Genomic DNA, 20864 nt, shown 5'->3' on the forward strand with positions numbered 1-20864 from the left:
ACATTATAATTTATAATTTATATATAAATGATCGTAACAATAAATCAAAACTATCTACTATAATATTTGAATAAAATTAATACAAAAATCTAAGTTTTGAGCATAATTAATCAATATTTATCATGTTTTTATTTATATATTTATCGAAATATTTATCATAATTTTTTAATTATTCTTTCTTAATATTTTTGTCTTGCTTACAAAAATAACAGCTAATAGTTGTTGTCCCGTTGCGTGACCAAAAAAATCATATATTTCCTATTGTTGGAAAAACCACTAAATGATTAAAGAAAGGAGGAAAATCAATGAGCATCCCGAGAAAAATAACCATATCTTGACTCCACCTCATCCTTTAAGATTAAGTCATTGCTCCAGGAAATATTTCTCCAGGTTTTCGCTTTCAATTAATTAATATATATTTCTTTAGGTTTTCTTTGCTTTCAATTAATATATATTTATATGTATTTTTTTTGGTAATTAATAATTGGTGCTACATAAATTAACTTTTGTTTTATAATTTTTAAATTATGAGACAACTTTTGATTGGGATTAGATTAGAGAAACAACTTTAGTTTGGGAAAATGATTAATATTGTAATGGTAAATGGAATTGGAGCGTGGCCGTGGGGGTCTCTCATCGGATCCTTATCTTTTGAAAATAATTAATTAGTGTGATAATTATAGCTAGGGTTCAAGAAAGGGGAGGGCACTGTTCTTTCCTTTACAACAAAAACCAGAGCTATCCATATCATTATCAACGGACATTATTATCAATTCCTTTATGTTGTCCGATAATTAATTCTATATATATTTTAGATTTTAGATTGTGCTGATATGTTCACTCTTTTAGTTGTAGTTATGCCTCAAATCATACATTTCATGGGGATGACACTTTTGATCTTCTCTCCAGTTTTAAATTTGACACTGAGGACTATAATGAAAAAAAAGAAAAAGAAAAATATTAGCACATTCACTCTAAATGGTGCCGGAATTAGCATGTGCTTGGCATGAGACTTTTTTAAATTTGAAATTTTTAATTTTTCAGTCAGTTTCGTTGATGTAACAGTTTGCGCTAAAAATATTTTGGACTAAATGTAGTATCTCTCTTTTTTTTTTTTTTTTTGTTGAGAGAAAATTGGATGATTTACTCAACCGAAGGCAAAAATGTTTGTGAAATTGAGAATCTCCGGATGATTTTTTTTTTAAAGTTATAATCCTAAATTGCAAATTCGAAAATCAGAGAGGATCCAAAGTGTTACCCCTATAATTATAGGACTAAAATAAAAAGAAAGAAAAGACATATATGATGCTGCACTTTTTGCTCATTTTATTACAACTTACAACTAAGCGTTGAGACAATTACCCAATCAAAGGTTGTGTTAACCTTAAAATGTTGGTGGAAGGTTGAACCGAGAAAGCTTGCTCTAATTAGCACACAACTGTACAAGATTCAGAGAATGATTGTCGGAGATGATCATTAAATTTCTCAACTCCTTTTACTTAACAGATGCACACGACAGCAACATATACCAAACCAATACTGATAGGATTACTCGTGAGAGTGCTTAAAAAGACCAAACTGTCCTTGATAAAAGAGTTAAAAGACTGAATCCCCCTTGATGAAGAGTTAAAACTGTCCCATGTCTCAGGTACAAGGAGAAGGATCCATGCATTTTTATCTGATCCTGACGCCATTTACCGACAGGAATTGCATAATTTACAACGACCAAATGGCTCTGTGTGGCTCCGTCCATCCCCAAATACATCATCAGGGTTGACATAAATTAATAGGGATGGACCTGAGATCTATACCGATAATTTTTATGCTCCATCCCGCTACAAAATCGGAATGACCCCGTAGATTAGCTAGTTAGCTCTTGCTACCTATGCATATACATGACTATATATATGAAGGTATAATATTCAATATTCCGTCCACCTTTCACGGCTACATACCAAGGTTATAAACCTGAAGCATAACAACTCAAAAGGGTCCAAAGTAAAAATTATCTCAAATCTGCAGATGGCCTTCAACGATGAGGAGGCTCCGGCAACAAGCTGCTGGCGACGGGAACAACGAGCTCATGAGCCAGACTCTTTACAACACAATGCCATAATATCTCTACTAATCTGGTAGGCCTAAGAAAAAAGCTTATTTTAGCAAGCCTAGCTAGTCATCATATAGTAGGGCGGCCATGCACGTCATAGTAAAAGATGTTCAGATAACACCAAGAGGTCCGACTAGAATTGACTTTTTAGTAGCAAGTAACCGCACTCTCTATATACCCGGGTAGATTGGGCAATGTTTGGTCAAACGGTCATATTTTCTTCTAGATAAGTCCAAATCTTATAAATTTATTTATTTATTTATTTTTTTCCAAAACTAACACACACAACTATCTATTGGCGCCTGATTTGCCGCAACTAACCCTCGGAGCTTGTTCTACGGACGCCTATAAATTGAAGCATAATGCAATCTTTTTGGTAACATAAGCTATCACACTCCAACTTTCATTCTCTCTCATCTCTTTAAGCTATTTTCAGCATACTATTTGCACTTCACACTATTTTCTTCACTTTCATATGATTTTTTCGTTTATTTCTTCAGTAGAAACGTTGTTGACTAAATCATCAGAGAGCAAATTTTTATTTTGCCGAACTAGTCCTTCAATAATTTTAGAATTTTCATGAAAGTCTTTCGATCATTATAATACTGCTAAAATTCATTATGCATCCTTCGATCATTGTGATGCTATTGAAATTCGATATGCACAAAACTCACCACGGTTCAATAAATCAGAAGCCACAACAACCCGCAGAGAGGCGGTGTCGAGTCCATGCAGACTATCAACTAGTCTTTATCTACTCTTTCATTGGTCTAGTCTATTTTTAACAAATTCTTCTTTTATCCTTGATCTAATTATGATAATACAGGATTAGACAAATACCCTTTTATTTGAATTACATTACATCATCAAATTAATACGGGATTAGACAAACACCCTTTTATTTGAACTCAAATAAGGACATTGAGGTCAATTCCAAGACAGAGACTTAGGACAAATGAGTACGTACTGGATTTTCCTTAATCTCCAGTCGAGACAGGACAGATCACACATGTTTTTCAATGGAAAACACAGACTAGACACTCTTCCCTACATATTGGACACGTAATTTTAATAGAACTGATGTGGTAAGAACGTGTTTGGATCGTTAGATGATGTATGGTTGAATTTGATTATACTTTTCTATTGCAAGATCAAGAAGTTATCGTACGCATGTCACATGCACATTGCTATTTCAGGACAAGAATATGAAATAGTAAGTAAAACATATGATATTGCAAGCATATACGTACATTTACATCTATCAATAAATGAGCACATGATTCCCTTCAATGAAAATCACTCAACTTCAACTGCAGCGGAATATGAATATATCAACCACCCAACTGCAAGAAAGTACCAATCATCCCTTTACCCGGGTGGTGTGGCTGAGTTCGTGAGTTCGAGCTTTATGAGTATGGGTATTAATTTTACTTTTAATAATAGCATTTATTTATTTTGAAATTTTAATTAATTTAAAAATATTAATATATTGTGTACAAAATATTATAATAGTATGTTTGTTGATTACAAAATAGCAATTGTAATTATAAGTGTAGCCTAAAAATTGCAGTTGTAATTTCAAGTGCATCCTCTATTTAGCGATAAAATTCCACACAAACACCCCTAGAGGGTATATCTGGAATTTTATAAAGTCATGGATTATTTGTATAATTAAACTTAACTTTAAGAAATGCCGTTGTAATTTATCCTCTCAATTATATGGTCAAAAAGAGGAGAAGAACGACCAACATAACAACTCTCCTCAGATGTGCCTCGTAAAAGTCTTGCACCTATATGAAATTATAGATCGATTGAGTTATAAATATTATTAAAATAATGGATTCATTATTATAATTGCATTGAAACACAAATTAGTGGACAAGTACCACTCATGAATTGCAAAAACCCTCGTTTGAGAATAGGGTATGTTATAATTATAAATATTCTCTCATTGGTTTAAAAATTATAAATACCTTTATAAAATTAATAGTTGTTTAACAAATATTTCATCGTAACAACGCATTGTAAAGGGTAATTTTTAGACGATATTAAATTCAAAAAATATTTATAATTTTTTAAATAATAAAAAATATTTATAATTATACCAAATTTTACCGACACAATACAGGTTACCATACATAGTTCCTTCCTGGTAACGGAGAGGTTCTAAAAGCATGTTTGTAATAATAGTATGTAGTTGATTGAATGCAGCAAAAGTGGGTGGTCTGGTGCAAAGCCCAAACATTGGTTGGGGTGGAATTTGGAAAACATGGGCTGCTTCCCTTCAAATCGAGCACTGCTTTTAATGGGCCGACATCTACTTCTCCTCTTAACTTTTAATTTACTTATATTCCCGGTTTACAAATTGGACAGGATAGAGATGAATTTACAGTCCTGTCCTCTGGACAGAAATGATCAAAATGAAAAAACGCGTCGACAGCAGGATTCGAACCTGCGCAGGCAGAGCCCAACAGATTTCGAGTCTGTCTCCTTAACCACTCGGACATATCGACGCTTTGCTTTTGCGTTCTAATTAGTCACCTCTAATCATTTATCAATTTAGACAATGTGGTGTGAATTTGATTTTGAGTTTAAATCTCATAGGGTATATATTTATGTAATAATCTATTTATATTTAATAAATTAATTAATCATCATTCTACTTAAACTATTACTGAAAATCATGTCCATAATTAGTATCCATAAGTCATCAACAATTGTCGAATAATCTTGACAATTTATTGACATGACACAAAAATATATCTGATTATTTCACTTATATTGAAAAAGGTGCTCGAACTTATTCATAGATAATACACTGAAACACCAGCTATTCCAAATAACAAACAAACACAACAAAGCGAATAAAAAAACAATGATAAATAAATAAAATAATAATGTCAACAATTTTGAACTCCTAAACAACATTGTTGCAGTTTCAGACATAGCATAGTAGGAAACCAAACAAAGCTACCAATTTTGGTGCAATAATTTCAGTACCAAACACTTTTCAAAGGCTCTCATCATCAACACCACAAGAAAATGGACGGAAAAAGCGCAAGTTGGAGAAACAGTGCAGTAGCTCAAGAAATTCAAGACAGCGTGATTTGAGCTTTGAATTATAAGGTAAAAGTGCTACTCCCATATTCCACATTGGCTTCCAACTTATTAGTGCTCCCTCCACTCATACTTCCTAATATTCCCCCCTATATATGATCACTACTCACTGCCCTGGATAATTGTATTTATCCCTTGCTTATGAATTATAAAACTACTATTCTTTTTTAATAAATAATATATTATATTATATTCAGTACACGAAAATATTTAAAATCAAAATAAACATTAGAATATCATATATATATATATATATGTTTTAAGAATTCTTTTGTAGTAATTTATTTTTGTAATCATAATAATTTAATTAAATAAATAAAACCCACAAAGGTGATGCCCGAAATAAAATGGATTGATGTTCTCTCATAAGGTATATTACTGAATCGAGTCGGCTTAAAATCGAATGTGTCTGTGGTGATAAATTTATCACTTGATTATGAATGGAGATTTTGATCCATCTGTATCTTTGTGGAGCTGTAGTGATAGAACTGCTTGTAATGATACGCTCATAGTCTAATTATAAGGAGTTATTTTGGTATATTTTTAAGGATTTGGGCTTAGGTATTATTTCCTAATGGACAGTGATAAGGTATGGTCCGGGGTTAAGTATTATTTACCTGTCGATAGGCCTAATTTTTCATTTCTGTGAGTTGTAGAGACAGATTCACCTTTTATATAATAGCTATAACTCAAACAGACAATTCATATAAATGGACGACTCCTATAACCACCATCAATGATAGATGATAAATTGATCACTTTTTCATTATTAAAAGGGATAATTAAATTACACTTTCTAATTTATAATTTTTTACAAATCATCTATATCGTCTGCATAATTACATAAACCACTCATAGCAGCTAAAAAATAAAAGTAGTTTGTGTAATAATATTGACACTTTGGGGGTGTGTAATTTTTGAAAAAAAAATTTGAATAATATGGATAAAGTTTTTTGTCGATGCATATGAAATTTTTCAAAAAAACATGGATAGTATGTAAAAAAGACCATATATCTGGAGTAAATGTAATTATCCATTAATAAACTAAATTTAGACTATTTCAAATATAAAATTTTCCTGAAAAACAATATTCAAACGTGGTTGATAACAATGAAGACCGTTTTTGCTCCTCAAAATGGGAACGCGTGCCCGGAAACGGGATTAATAATATATATACGTATTAAAAAAAATAATAATAATAAGAGGAACATTGATCGCAACTTGACGGAACGCGACATATCCACTAAGCCTCCTTTTGCCCTTTCCGAACACATGTGTCGTTATTCAAGACTTTTTCGTACACGATTTTTGACATAGCGATTAAAAGCGCACTTATTGTGGTCTTGTCAATTCTTTCTCACTAATTGCACAAACCCATAACGTGTTTACTTCAGTTCTTTTCCTTCGAATTTTCCCGACTTATCTTTTCCCCGTCGTCGTTGTCATCACGCTTTTAGTAGATACACACGACTACTCCTTTTACGCTTCTATTTTCAAGTTATTAGGGTTAGCATCGCCTGTTTGTCCTTCATTCGAAATTTTTATTTTTGTCAATATTGAATTTTTTTTCTATCAAAAAATACTGACTTGACGTGCAATTGATATTCGAGTGATTGAAATTTTTTCGCAAGATTCCAAAAAACAAAGAGAAGTATATTACTATGTAGTTTTTGTATGAACTTCTGCCCCTGAATAGAGGATGTAATTGTAATTACAATTACAATTTCAAGGACTGTATTTATAATTTTATATAGGACGTGATGTGTTTATATATTTGAACCTAATTATAGGAGTCGGGTATTAACATAATTTATCCTAAATATATATATACAATTTTGTCTTTAAAAAATATTTTAATAAAAAAGAGAGAATTAATTATAATTTATGTGCTGCTTCAATCTCTCTTTTATATTTAAAATGGAACTACAATGGTAACATCAAAAACTTTCATATAGTTCTAAATAATTATTACTATAGTACTCAATGTATAATTTCTATTTGATGCGGTGGTCAAGAAATTGGTCATTTTTTCTAATTATATAGAATTCTATCATAATCTTTTTTTTTTATTTGAGATTATTTATTGGACGTATGACGTATATATGTATATAAACTTCTTTTAATATATCTCCTTCTCAATAATTAAATTGTTGGAATGATTTAATAAATACTCCCACATTTTAAAAATTACTAATACCTTTTGAAGTTAACGTATATCCAAAATGGACCTATTTCGTTACTGTTACATTGGATATAATTGACACTTTTCTAAATCGAAATTAACCTAATTGCTTCAGTCATTTTTTGCCACTTTTCTATGTCTAGTTATTCTTTAGACGAATTTTATTATTTTTGATACGAAATTGAATTAGAATTTTGTCAAGCTAAATTTTTTTATTAGTCAAAATTCACTGATTTATTGATATTAATAAATAAATAAATAAAAACTCATATTTATACATATTTACTTGGTACTAACTTATTGCATATCAAGCAAATCTTGTTATCAAACTATCCTTATATATTTTCATGTTAATGGATATGAAAAGGTATATTTTCACCCTTATAAAAATAGTTTAGTCAGAAGAGATCTTTTAATCCTGCAATAGATCAGCCATAAATCAATTGAAAATAAATATTAATTTTTATTTATTTTTTTTTATTTTATTAACGAACGAACCTCTTTGTTAAATTGAAGCAATCGTAAAAAATATAGAATACAGTGTTTCGATTTTTACAGAAAAATTATGTATAATTATACTGAACGTGACAGAAAAATAGTGTAATTATATATCCTATAATTTTCCTTCATTTATATTATTATTAAAGAGGTAAATTAGGTGGTGTAAGACACGTTACTGCAAAAGCTACATAGAGTCAAAGGTTTTAATTATAGCGATTGACCAGAGTCAACTGAGCAAGATGACGCCGTTTTGTTCCCCAACAACCACCCAAGACGACGTGTACAGATCCAGTCCTTTAAAATGAGGGTGTGAGAGTAGGGGCCGTGCGATGGCATCCGCACGCTTGTGTTGCTTTTGGGATTTACCCCATAATGACAGTAGATACTCATACATACTGATAAGAAAATGGGAAAGTAAGGAAACATCTGTAAAAAAAAGAAGCATGATTTACTGTCATAGTGAGGTTAGAGACAGGGAAAGTACAAACTGTCCCCCTATCATGTTTTGTCTGATTTATGTTTATTTTTTATTTTCATAATTTTTTAAATAAATTAAGTTAAATAATATTTAATCAAAAAACGAGGTTGATTATTCAAGATTGTATTTCACATTATAATCATAGTCTTGTGTCAAAGAACACGAGAACAATAAAGCATATTTAAATAATGATCTTTCAATATTTACGGAAGTTAAAATGTTTTGAAGTAATGAAATAGGCAGATACCATATCAGGATGAGCTGACTTGTCCCCCCCCCCCCCCGCTCTTTTTTTTGTAGAAGGGTAGTACAATTGGTGGTATTAAAACATAATGCTAAATGGGATAATATTTTGGTATTCGAAAGCAATAATTTCATTATATATGTGGACTTTAATATTTAAAAACTTCAATTGGATTGACGCTATCTGCTGCCTCAGCAACGCTAAATAGAGATCGAAAATTTATTTATTCAGTCATATTCGAATTTCACTTATATACTAGTACGTGTGTCTATATTTAAAGTAATTGTTCAATTTGTTATCTTTTATTTATGTATTTTAATATAAAATTTTCAATTTACTTAACCAAGTTTTGTTATTTAAATGTATTAAACCACATAACTGATGTATATATATATATATATATATATTTGTGGGATGAATTTTCCAAAAAAATGTCTAAACTTTAAGAAGACCCTTAATTAAAATCTAGTAAACAATTAAAAAATATATTTGAGCTTTTGTGTCAGCCTCTTACATGCACTTGTTATTACTTTTAGGGTTTCCTCTCTCTCTCCAAATTATTTTTGATACAAGTTAAAACATACTCAATGTTTGTCATAATTCAAAACAACCTTATTTAGGTGTTTTTAACTGTTTTAGCATAAATACATACATACACACACATATACATAAATATATATAAAAAAGACATGATTTAACATTGAATAATAATTTTTGTCTCTCAAAACACAACATTAAATATATAATACTTATTTTTAAATTATCTCTAAAAATAAATCCAAACATACATACTATCTATAACACACACTTATTTATCTTTGTTTTTCTCTTTCTATCTCCACATAACACAACAAAACATTCAGAAAAATGAATCCAAACATTATGATCATTTCTGCACACTGCATCTGAAATTGTGAACTCCCCATTTTCTTTTTTAAATGAATTTTAAGTATATATTCACTTATATATATAATTTTAGTATGAAATGAAATCTATCAAGTGGTCTATTTTTTGTTTCTTCCTATTTTCCATATGAAGATGAGAATCAAATTGATGTAGAATATGAGATTAATGCATTTTGGGATCATTTGCATCTATTGAAATACAACATATAAAGTATGTTTCGTGATAAATATTTATAATTTTTTATGTGGTATTAGTTATAAAACTTGACATGCAATCGTCCTTTTTTAAGGAGAATCTGACGTCTCACCGCTATTATCGCGAGAAATTATACTGTAAGTCACACAGTCTCATCACTTCCAGCAATTCTTTGAATTTCTTTAACTTCCCTTTTCATAAATTTTTATCTAAGTTAATTGTTAGTTTATTATGATTCTTTGTGATGAATTTTAAAGGTACATAAAAATAATTAAAAAATTTAGCCCATTTTGAAATATATTGCTTATGTTAATACCTCCAACTACCACTAGAAAGAAATTATTATTACTTGCATTTTATATTATGAACTAAATAACTATTATTAAATATAATTAGATAAAATCAATATAAAAATTAAACTTATTCATTACACTAGCAAGAACTACGATCATACCCATTGCGTAGTTGTGATTAATGGTTATTTATTTAATTATTGATAATTAATTATGATTAAATATTATATTTCTTGCGGTGTACTCCGTACTTAAAAAAAATACTGAAATACGGAACATTTTATTTTGAATCGAGTTTGGCAATATATAGCTAGTCCCAAAAAAAACATATAAAGATTTAAATAATAATTAAGAACATAACAATTTATTTATTGAAATTATATATAAATTATACAAAAAGTAAAGATAGGCGGTGAGAATGTTTGTCTTTGCCTGCTCCAATATGATCAAATCTTCCAACACCAAATATTGCCTGATCCCACACACACCCAATAATTTCTCCTCTTTTACTTTTTAAAAATAAAATAAAAAAAGAAACAGAAAAAGAAAAAACTGTTTGCGTGGTGTATTGGGGCCGGCCGATTGATCGCTGTCTCTCAGCGGTTGATCCTTCCCCGCTGCTTTTTCCCTCTGCTTTCTCCATCGCTGATGCCGTGCGGTTTGGCGTTTTTTGACTATCGCTAATCTGCGCCTGCACTGTCCCCGCGCAACTTAGATCCACCCGCTTTTAATTATAACATATATGTTAATAATTATAATAGTAATAGGAAGTAATGATGAAGAGGGTGGGGTAGGGTGGGGTGGGGTTGTCGGGTGAGTTTAGTATTTTTGTGGGATTGGAGAAGGTGGGAAGAAGACACTTATCATGTCTCATTGCTGGGCTCCACCTTCTACTGCACAAATATACACCACACTCCAGCTAAAGCTTCCATTTTCCTTTTTTTTTTTCTTTTATTACACGTATACATTCAAAATTCGAAGTAAAAATCTCTAATAAAGAATTTCTACACAAATCGTTAAGTTGTTCTTTCAGGGAACTTGGTTATTGTTTTTTCTGGAACGGGTTAAACTAAAATTTATGTTTTTTTTTTTCTGAAAGTGATATTATTAAGTTTTCAGTATCTATAGATATTATAGTTGTGTAGATATTACAGTCAAAATTCTTACATTTTCCTTAATTTTTTGTTTGAATTACTATATTTATTGAATTATGTTTCTTTTTAGTGGGGGCAAACATGAACGAGTCGAGGTTAAAATAAATAATAATAATTATCATACTTTGATTTGAAATGAAATTTAGAACAATGTAATTATCAATACGGTAAGAATTGACCCAAGAAATAATAATTTAGTTCGACTTGTCTGATAAAGTTTATTTAAATTTGACCAAAGACATAAGAATTTATTACATTACAGGACAGTATTTCCTGTTGCTGCATCCTAATCCTAATCCTAGTCCTAATAAATTATTGTATGGAGCAAAAGCCATTCTGGTCGTATATTTGACTCTTTTGAGGAACAAACAATTGTACTACTGTCCAACTGCAGTTAATTTTTGTTCCCCAAAAATTGTATTGCCTTTATGCAATAATGATATTTGCTATTAAAGACAGGTAGGAAAGTTCTTGCGCTAATTTAGTTTCATTCAATCGAATTAATTATGTATAAGTTGGTATATTTGATATATGATTATTTATTATTATTAAATTATGTTATTAATATACAAAAGATATTTTATATTTATTATATAATCAATTTAGACTTCATCAAATTATATTGGGATTAGAATTTATGATGATGATGATTAATTTTGTGCAGTAAAAACAGAGGAAAAGAAGGGAGAGCTACAGAAAGGCCAAAGAAACTTCTTTTCTGCATCAACATAAACCAGCTCTTTTGAGGTACACCCAACCCACCAAGAACCACAACAAATCCTCTCTCTCTCTCTCTCTCTCTCTCTCTCACTCACTGTTTTCAAGGGCTAATCTGCATTCTTGTTCTTGTTCATTCTCAAGTTTGGTCAGATACTCTCTTCAAAGTTGTTTTCTTTCTCAGATTGTGGTTTTAGGCTGAGGATTTTTTGGATGTCTATACCTCAAGAACATGATTACATAGGCTTATCAGAGCCTCTGCCTGTGGAGAAAAGCTCTGATAAGATTTTACCCTCTTCGTCTGCTTCTGGGATTGAGAAAAACAGTGTCTTGAATCTCAGGGAGACTGAGCTGAGGCTTGGGTTGCCAGGGTCAGAATCCCTGGAGAGAAAGGCTGGAAATTGGGTTTCTCTCTTTGGGAAGGATTTGAAGGATGAGAGTGGTAATGGGCTTTGTCAGGGAAGTTTGAAGAGCTTTGTTTCAGGTGCAAAGAGAGGTTTTTCTGATGCCATCAATGGTTCTGGCAAGTGGGGTTTGTCCATCAGTGGTGGATCTGAGGTTGATTTAGGGAAAAATGATGTCTTGTTTTCTCCTAGAGGAGTTTGCAAAGGTAATAACACCATGCAATCTTGTCTGCCTGGGACTTCTGTGAAGGAGATTTCCAGTGTGAAGGCTGTGGAGGAGGAGGAGGAGAAGAAGAACGAAAGTGGAAACACTGCCCCTGCTTCAAAGTGAGTTTGTTTTTCTTTTTCTTACACTGATGTAATCAATTATCTTGAGCTCTTTTTATGCTTAATTCTGAGCAGAGGGTATCACTACTTTTGTCTTGTGAATGACAAGTTAGGACATATAAGTTGATGTTATGATGTTTTAGTTACAATAATCATGTTTGGTTCTTTGTTTCACTGGTGATGTAATCTTGTGAAAATTGTGTGGATGAGTTTCTACCTTTATTTTGGACATAATAAAGTTATATTTATTGCTGTGAATTATTAAGATTTCATGTGGAAAGAAATCATTGAGGAAAGTCTTCTTTGTGTATTAGCTCTTGAGAGTCATTCCAGTGTTTCTTACAAAGTTTGTTGCGTTTTCGTTTGTCCACTCAGGTGCCCTTTAGTTAAGAAGTGTTGTTCTAATCGATCAGGGGTTCGTTCACCATTTGATTGATTCAGACATATTTCACAGATTAAACATAAGAAACTCTAACCACTGTATCTAATTTAACCTTTGTTGTGGATGAAGTTCATGTTTCGAAGACTGTTGTTTTGCCTGTTAATACCAATAGCGCTGTTTTCTGTAACAGGGCACAGGTAGTTGGATGGCCACCAATTCGATCCTTCCGAAAGAATACCCTTGCCACCAATTCACCTAAAAATAGTGAGGTTGCTGGAAAATCAGGATCGGGTTGCCTCTACGTTAAGGTCAGCATGGAGGGTGCTCCATACTTGAGGAAGATTGATCTCAAAACTTACCGCTGCTATGCCGAACTTTCATCAGCTCTTGAGAAGATGTTTAGCTGTTTTACAATAGGTACTCCCAAACCTACCCACACACACTAATGGAGGTGTATTTTGAGATTTTTCAATGAGTGCGACAACTTTTCCATATCTAGGACATGATAGTTCAGGTTATGGTTTCTAGGAATTTAGTATCTCCTTGAAGATTTAGTTCTAACTCTTGCATGGATGTAAACAGGGCAATATGGTCAGGGACTTGCAGGACAAGAACGTCTAAGCGAGAGTCACTTAATGGATCTACTCCATGGGTCTGAATATGTACTCACTTATGAAGATAAGGATGGTGATTGGATGCTCGTTGGGGATGTTCCATGGGAGTATGTTCTCGTCCCAAGTTGCCTGCTCTACATTCTCCCCCTTGACATTTGAAGAAAACCTTTACTTGGATATGTTGCTAAAATCAGGCAGAATGAATTAACCGGATCCTCTAGTGTGTTTGCTTTCATTATTTTACAAGAACCTTAAAATGGGACTGCAATGGAGTTTTCGTTTTGATTTCATCGTAGTAGTACACTAGCAAACCGTGCATCTGATTCTCAACATACATATGCTTATCGTATTATAAATATTGTTGTAAGCTTTAAGTATTCACTAGTATTCTTTGTTTGATTTCAGGATGTTCACGGATTCATGCAAGAGACTGAGGATCATGAAGGGCTCCGACGCAATTGGGCTAGGTATGGCCAACAACTTTCTTAAACGTATTCTTGGTTTCTGCTATGAGCAGTTGTCGTTTACTAATTAAGGTGAACTTTGGAATTCAAGAACCAAAACAGAAGACGGGGAAAATAGTAGCATAATCTGTTTATATTACTAACTCGAAATGTATATATTGATTCTCCTGCTTGCAGCTCCAAGGACCATGCAGAAGTGCAAGAGCCAAAACTAGGAGTGTGACCGGCAGACGGGATTTCCCCCAAAATCCACAAGGGTTTTATCTTAATTTTTGGTTTAAGTTCAGTAGACCTGTAGCATACCCCCTGGATGAAGTGCTTTGCTTTCAAGGCATCAGACAACATAAAATGGAGACATCCCAATGTTTTGCCAGTCATGTATTCCAAATATGTACCGTCACAAACTCACATATGTATGTGAACGAAATCCTGGTAGTATGCAATTGTGCGATCCATCACCATTCAATATTTATCATGCCTGCCGCTTGTAATGTGGTTGTGATCAGTGCAGAAAGGGGATTAGGACCTAGCTCTTAGTTTGCTGCGGTCTTATCTTTGCATCATCCATAAAAGCGCTACTACTGCTATGCCACTCCACATCTCTTAGACACACTTCACACAGCCCTAAAACCAATAAGACGCCAAGTTTTCATGGCAATAATGTTAAAATTTGATGAATAATGAAGACTGGTAACTTGAGTTGAAGCAGCTGAACGGTGCATTGGAGTAAAAATAAACGAACATCTGACCGTAATGATTTTGGAAGTACTAATGAGCTGAAGCATCTAACGAACCAAAGATAAACAGCTAGGAGAATAGTACCAGATATTAACAAGTTCAAGTTACAAGCACTAGAAGCCAACCATATTCAAGAGGACTATGTTTCAGGTCTAGATACCTGAAGATATACCATTTGTGTGTATCCATTAAATACAGAAGTATCGAATCTTGATAAGCCAAGCCTCTGAAATAGACGATATCTACCATCTTCTACTATAGGAGCGGATGTACGTGCAGGATCATATCTTGTTTGGTGAGTAAGTGAAGGGCCAGCTACTGGAGGTAGTTCCCAGTAAACATCCAGAACTGACTCCAGAAATCTGCTGTTTGTAAAATGTTCAGCATAGGAAATTGCCTTGTTACTGTGGTTAAAATCATCACGCATCTGCCCTCTTACGCCCCACCATGCTTCTCCAGGTCCACATAGCTCTTCCACATCGACTGCTTTCTCCCAGAATTTCCTCCTCCTATATCTTATCCTAGCTTCATCACTATCTTTGAAGCAGCTATGTCCGCCACCTAGATAAAATATGTATCATTTAAAATTGTCGAAAAGCACGTGAAGATAATCTAACTGATCACAAAAATGGGCAATGCATAAAAAGTCACTTTTTACACGTGCTAGATTGCTGATTTTATTTTCCTTTGCCAATCATGCAATACTGATTAATTTATGGATTTGCAGCACAGGAGCACATTTTCATCACATAGAAAGACGTGGAAGGATGAAGTCAAAGACATATTTTAACACAATTTAAAAGCAGAAAACATAAAATATAGATTGATAAGACTTATCTTTTTTAATATCACAACCTTTGGCAGAAGGAAGAAAATCTCCTTGTGCCAAGGGATCATAAACAATACAAAGCAATAAGATTGCCGAGCCTGTCATATATGCTACTTGTCATTTTCTCTGATGGATTTATTAAAACCAGAACCTTTCTACAAGATTCTTCAACCATAAATACCATTTTCCAGTAATTAAATGCTTTGGGACTCTCAAGACAACTAATCTAAACTTCCTTACTCTCTTGCACTTCATGGCCCATGGGCCTCTAGTTAGATAACTGATATTTGAATATTTCCCAGCACCATACGAAAATTTTCATTTTGCATGCCTAGGTTATTCACCTCATAATTTTAAGTCTAAATTTCCTCGTAAGATGTCCCAAAACTAAATTGAACCAGTTCCTTCACTAATTTTCTCCATCTCAACTAAAAGGACAAGAACAAGATACAAAATCAAGCAAAATTAGTTAGAAGGGAGTAGATTGTACAGGCAGAAAACAATTTGGAATAACTCCCATTGTTGACCTCCCAGGAAGAAAGTCCAAGTTTAGACTGGACAACTGAGGATGACCTAACAATACTTCATCAGTATATAAACTTATGATTTTGTCCAAGCATATACGTCTCACATAAAATGTAAACGTTGACAACATGACCATGTTTCTGCTACTAACTCTGCTACTAGCAGTACTGAAGAAGGGAAAGAATTCCACCATCCAGCCACTCCTCAATTCACTCAGGTGCTTAACACTTTGGGAGAAATGGTTTAAATAAAATTTGTAAACTGTACATGAGACATCAATGTGGAAGACCAACCTTCATCCTAAAACCTATAGAATAAGCCACATTCAGGACTAGACTACCCAATTCACCAACATCACGCCTTTACCCAGAGAGAAACCAATTACATACCGAATAAACTTGATGAAATCAAGAACATCTCATTTAGAAGAGATAAAAGCAAAACAAAAGAACTTGGCACGTCAGAGAAGGATCGTAGTTTTGGGGAGTCTAGTGCTGGTAATGAGTCATTGATGCCATGTTCCTTCTTGATGCAAAAACAACTCCCAAGCTCAAAATCCACTAAGCAGTCTTTAATTTGTAATCCAATGGTTTAGAAAAAGCTAGTGACTAGACATATTTGTAATAAGAGAGAACGCACCTCTTATATAAAATTGATCACATATTTGTCTGAGTGAATAATGGTCCCCAGTTCCAGTATCATAGTTGTCCTCAAAAACTAGATGCTTGAAACCAGCTTTCAGTGCTTGCTTTAATCTAAGCACCAGAACGTCAAATCCAAAACAGAAAAGAATTATTAGAACTTTATGTAGACAGAGAAGATGTAAGATTCATGGACTAATTTTTATGATTATTGCTAACATACTCTAAACAGGCAGATTGAACTAAACAGCAATTAGCATCCAAGAAACCATGTGTACCTCTTCAGTTCATTTTGGTGATCATCAAAGAAGACAAGAACATGGCTGCGATCTGTGATGCCATGTTTCCTCAACACTTTTCCCCAATCCATGCTTCCAAAATCCACAAAATCCTTTCCAGTAAAGTACGTGCAATTTTCATCAACATAAGCAGGCCCCTTCTTGAGGTACTTCTCAGGATGACGAGGTGAAAGTGACACAATAGGTGTATCTGGCATTGCTTGCCTCAAAACCCACGTAGAATGCCCTTTAAAAGCGCCACTCTCAATCATCAATTCTGGCTTCAACCATTGTGTAATAAACCAAAGTCCAAAACTGTGGTCGAAACCCATCCCATGCATGTTGTTTTTAATGGGTCGCATCTCATATATTGGCACAAACTCCTCAAGACCTTTGAGCAAATCCTTGTATGTCCATTCTACAGTTTTTCCATGTTTCGATCTGCCTTTTGACAAGGATAACTATTATATGAGCATAAATATTCAGGGAACTTCTTCCTTCAACCAGATCACAAGATCAGATATCAAATGCCAAAAGTGCACTGAGTGGTGAAAATTAAAAGTATTGAACAATTTTATTGGGGACTGGAAGTCACACCTTATTCTTGAGTGAACAAAATTCATAAAGCAATTCCGCAAGCAATCTCTCATACTGCTTACTTACTAATTGCTAAAACATAACACCAGAACAAGTCTCCACACGAACAAAACATATTCAAGTAACATTTAAAATGCAAGGCGGCAGCACTACGATTTCTCAGAATTCCAAATTCATATATAGATAACAAAATAGAGAAATATTGTAGTACTTGTAGCTAAATTTAAGGTTACTTTGACAACCGAGCACGTCATGCTACCATTTTCCTATAATCGAATTTTTCAAACCGCAAGTAAACAAAAAGCGCAAAAAGCCCTAGGTACGCTGTCAGAATCAGAATGATATAGGTAAGCCACAGATCTCAGTCATCAAATCAATATGATATATATACACACACACACGTATATGTATATATATATCACTAAAAGTAACGACCGGAATTTACTCATATCACCACTAAGTACTACAAACAAAAATTGCAAACACGGATCATTTACTTGAAAAATCGTAACTAGCATTCGGAAATGGGTAATAGTAAACATTCTGTTCCTAAACTCGAATAAACTGAAAAACGGCAAATAAAAGCCAAAAAGTGAAGAAAAATAGATAAAGAAAACTTACACCAGGGAACACCAAGGGATCCGAAATCCGACTCCAGCGCATCAAACCCGAAGAACCTTAACCGTGAGATGTGATCGGAGGAGGAAGCCGAGATGCAGACCAAATCTCGGGAGTGAATAATTACAGACGAGACAATCACGATAACTAGCCCAATAACAATAATAGGCCAAAAGTAGCCGGTTCGGGTCAAGTAATTGGTGACCCGCACAGCGATGGACATGTGCTTACGAGTCTTGGACACGTCGCCTGTTTCGTCACCTCCGTCGTCTTCGGCGGCTCCGACACTCTCGACGGCGTGAGGCGGCCGCCGGATAGAGAGAGCTCTTTCGAGCATTTTGTTCACTTTAGTCATTTCACGCTCACTGTGTGTTAGCAGAGAGTGTGCGTGTGTGTGTGAGAGAGAGAGAGATGCCGCTTGAGCTCGGAGTGCACGCACCCCTGGGCTGCACTGGATTTTAACAATGGTGATTAATTTATGGTTAAATCTCAATTTAACCCCTTAACTAGGGTTATTTTCCGATCCAGCGCTCTTCAATTTTAGGGTTATTTTAGTTATTTTAACTGATTTAATTTTAATTTCGGAATTTTTGAGAAGGAGTTTGAGTTTGATCGATTGAATTTGAGTTCAAATAGAAGTGCCCAAAAGATTCTGATCGACTCCCCACCTTTTTTTTATTTTACTAATTTATTTATATTATTAATTACAGTACTATTTTATTAAAATTATTTGAGGGGGCATCAAATGGTAATATCCATAATAATATTATTGTTACTCCTCTGAAAAATAAAACACTTTAAGATAATACTCTAATTGTATTTCAATTTAATAAAATCCACCATGTAATTATTATATTATACATTATTTATTGTGATAAATATTATAATAAAAAGATATTAAAATAGTTTGATACATGCAAGAGTCCCACATTAATTGTAAATGAGAGGTTTAAGGGCTTATAAACTTTAAAGCCTTCTCTTCATGGCGAAGAACTTTTTCAGAACAAAATCTTAAAACATATATCCAATCAAAATTGTTAATATCTCATAACATATCATCGATCACATTGCACGACATATGACTTTTAATTGAAATAATACTTTTAACTTGTTTATATCTATTGACTTCAAACTCAAACATTCTCAACCTGGAATGACCTGAGCTCAATATTTAAAATGAGCTTGACTTTGAGCCCAAAATAGATTAAAGGCGCGCATATTAATTGAGTCTCATATCCAAATTAATTTAAAAAGTTGAAAGAGTGACAACGCATTCGAATTTTCTGGATCTTATTTTGAATCCGTCTCATTCCAAAAAAACAAGCAATGGGGCGGGTTGCAATGATAAAACCCACCTGGAGTAGGGGTGGCTCTCAGGTCCACCCCATCCTGCCCGGTAATATTTTATTTATACTTTTTGATTTGGTAACTTTTTAGAGAAATATGGACTCTCATCTCTGTTCTCTTTCACACACTACTACACCTAAAAATACACACACTTCACACGGAATTCACGTTGACGCCGCAACCGACGAGGATGAAGATGATATGGTGGCGGGGATAGATGGCGGTGAGTTGGGGAATATTGTTGATGAACATGGAGGGCAGGCGAACAACGCAACAACGACCCATGACAGTTTGGATGGGAAAGATGCGCCGGCGATTAATCTGTCCCCCATGGAGTTTTAGTTTGCAGATTTTATTGTTTTGGCCAATAGAGTAATTGACAAAGGGGATGACGAATCTATTCGCGCACTGAACGATCTCCACCAGCGTTGGACATCGAAATATGGAGAAGGCGACAAGAATTCGCAGGAGTTGCTGTTTCGCCTTTTGGTACGCTTGACGGCTGAACAGGTGGCGGAGCATCCTCCTTGCTTGGCGCCATCGCTGCAGATCTCTGAAAATAGGGCTGCTGCAGATTTGAATCTTAGGGTTTCTATGGCGCCGCTAGCGGCACGAGATGAAGCTGCCATGGTGTGCCCAGACTCCCACGGCTCTAAATCGTCCATTGATGACAGAAAATCAGCAACCTTCGCTGCAGGTTACATCTGCTTACCCGCCGATGATGCTGCCGGAACTGCCTACTGCAGACGTTGTTTCTGTTGATGTTGTGCCAGTGCACGTGACTGCAGATGCCACATCACAATTACCGACATCTTCGCCCATCGGAATCTTCGTTGGTAATGTGCCACTACAGCCTTGTTCGAACTTCATGAATTATCACGATAAAATTGCCAATATTTTCCATAATTCGTCTCAAAAAATATTGACTTATGTGCCACCTATGATGCAAAATGGTAAAATTATTGTACGACCCACGTTGGATATGGTTCGAGATGGTTCACATCGCTGGAATGCGACAGCAGTGGGTTATTTTTTGGACAAAAGATCGTATTTTAATCACGTAAAGGACTACGTCAAATCTATTTGGCCATTGTTAGCAAAAGTCACGGCCACGACAAATGGATTTTTCTTCTTCCGATTCAAAACTATAGTGGCAATGGAAGAAGTTATAGAGGGCGGACCATGATTATTTCAAGGACAACCAAT

At 34.0% G+C, this 20864-nt stretch overlaps 2 protein-coding genes and 1 non-coding gene across 3 annotated transcripts; 1 reads left to right on the top strand and 2 right to left on the bottom strand.

Annotated features, from left to right (window-relative positions):
• On the bottom strand, window positions 4539–4620 carry TRNAS-CGA. The gene has a single exon. It is a non-coding gene; the product is annotated as a tRNA-Ser (tRNA).
• Window positions 11899–14555, top strand: LOC105157657 (auxin-responsive protein IAA27). Its single transcript, XM_011074088.2, has 5 exons — window positions 11899–12625; window positions 13198–13424; window positions 13590–13728; window positions 14027–14088; window positions 14263–14555. The coding sequence occupies exons 1-5, from the start codon at window positions 12108–12110 to the stop codon at window positions 14298–14300; spliced, it is 984 nt and encodes a 327-aa protein (XP_011072390.1). The 5' UTR covers window positions 11899–12107; the 3' UTR covers window positions 14301–14555.
• LOC105157658 lies at window positions 14781–18776 on the bottom strand. Its single transcript, XM_011074089.2, has 4 exons — window positions 18315–18776; window positions 17097–17541; window positions 16817–16932; window positions 14781–15384 (listed from the first exon to the last, which is right to left on the bottom strand). Exons 1-4 carry the CDS (start codon window positions 18664–18666, stop codon window positions 14963–14965), a joined length of 1335 nt encoding a protein of 444 aa, XP_011072391.1. The 5' UTR covers window positions 18667–18776; the 3' UTR covers window positions 14781–14962.

Source organism: Sesamum indicum, linkage group LG3, assembly GCF_000512975.1.
Source record: "Sesamum indicum cultivar Zhongzhi No. 13 linkage group LG3, S_indicum_v1.0, whole genome shotgun sequence".
NCBI classification, from domain to species: domain Eukaryota; kingdom Viridiplantae; phylum Streptophyta; class Magnoliopsida; order Lamiales; family Pedaliaceae; genus Sesamum; species Sesamum indicum.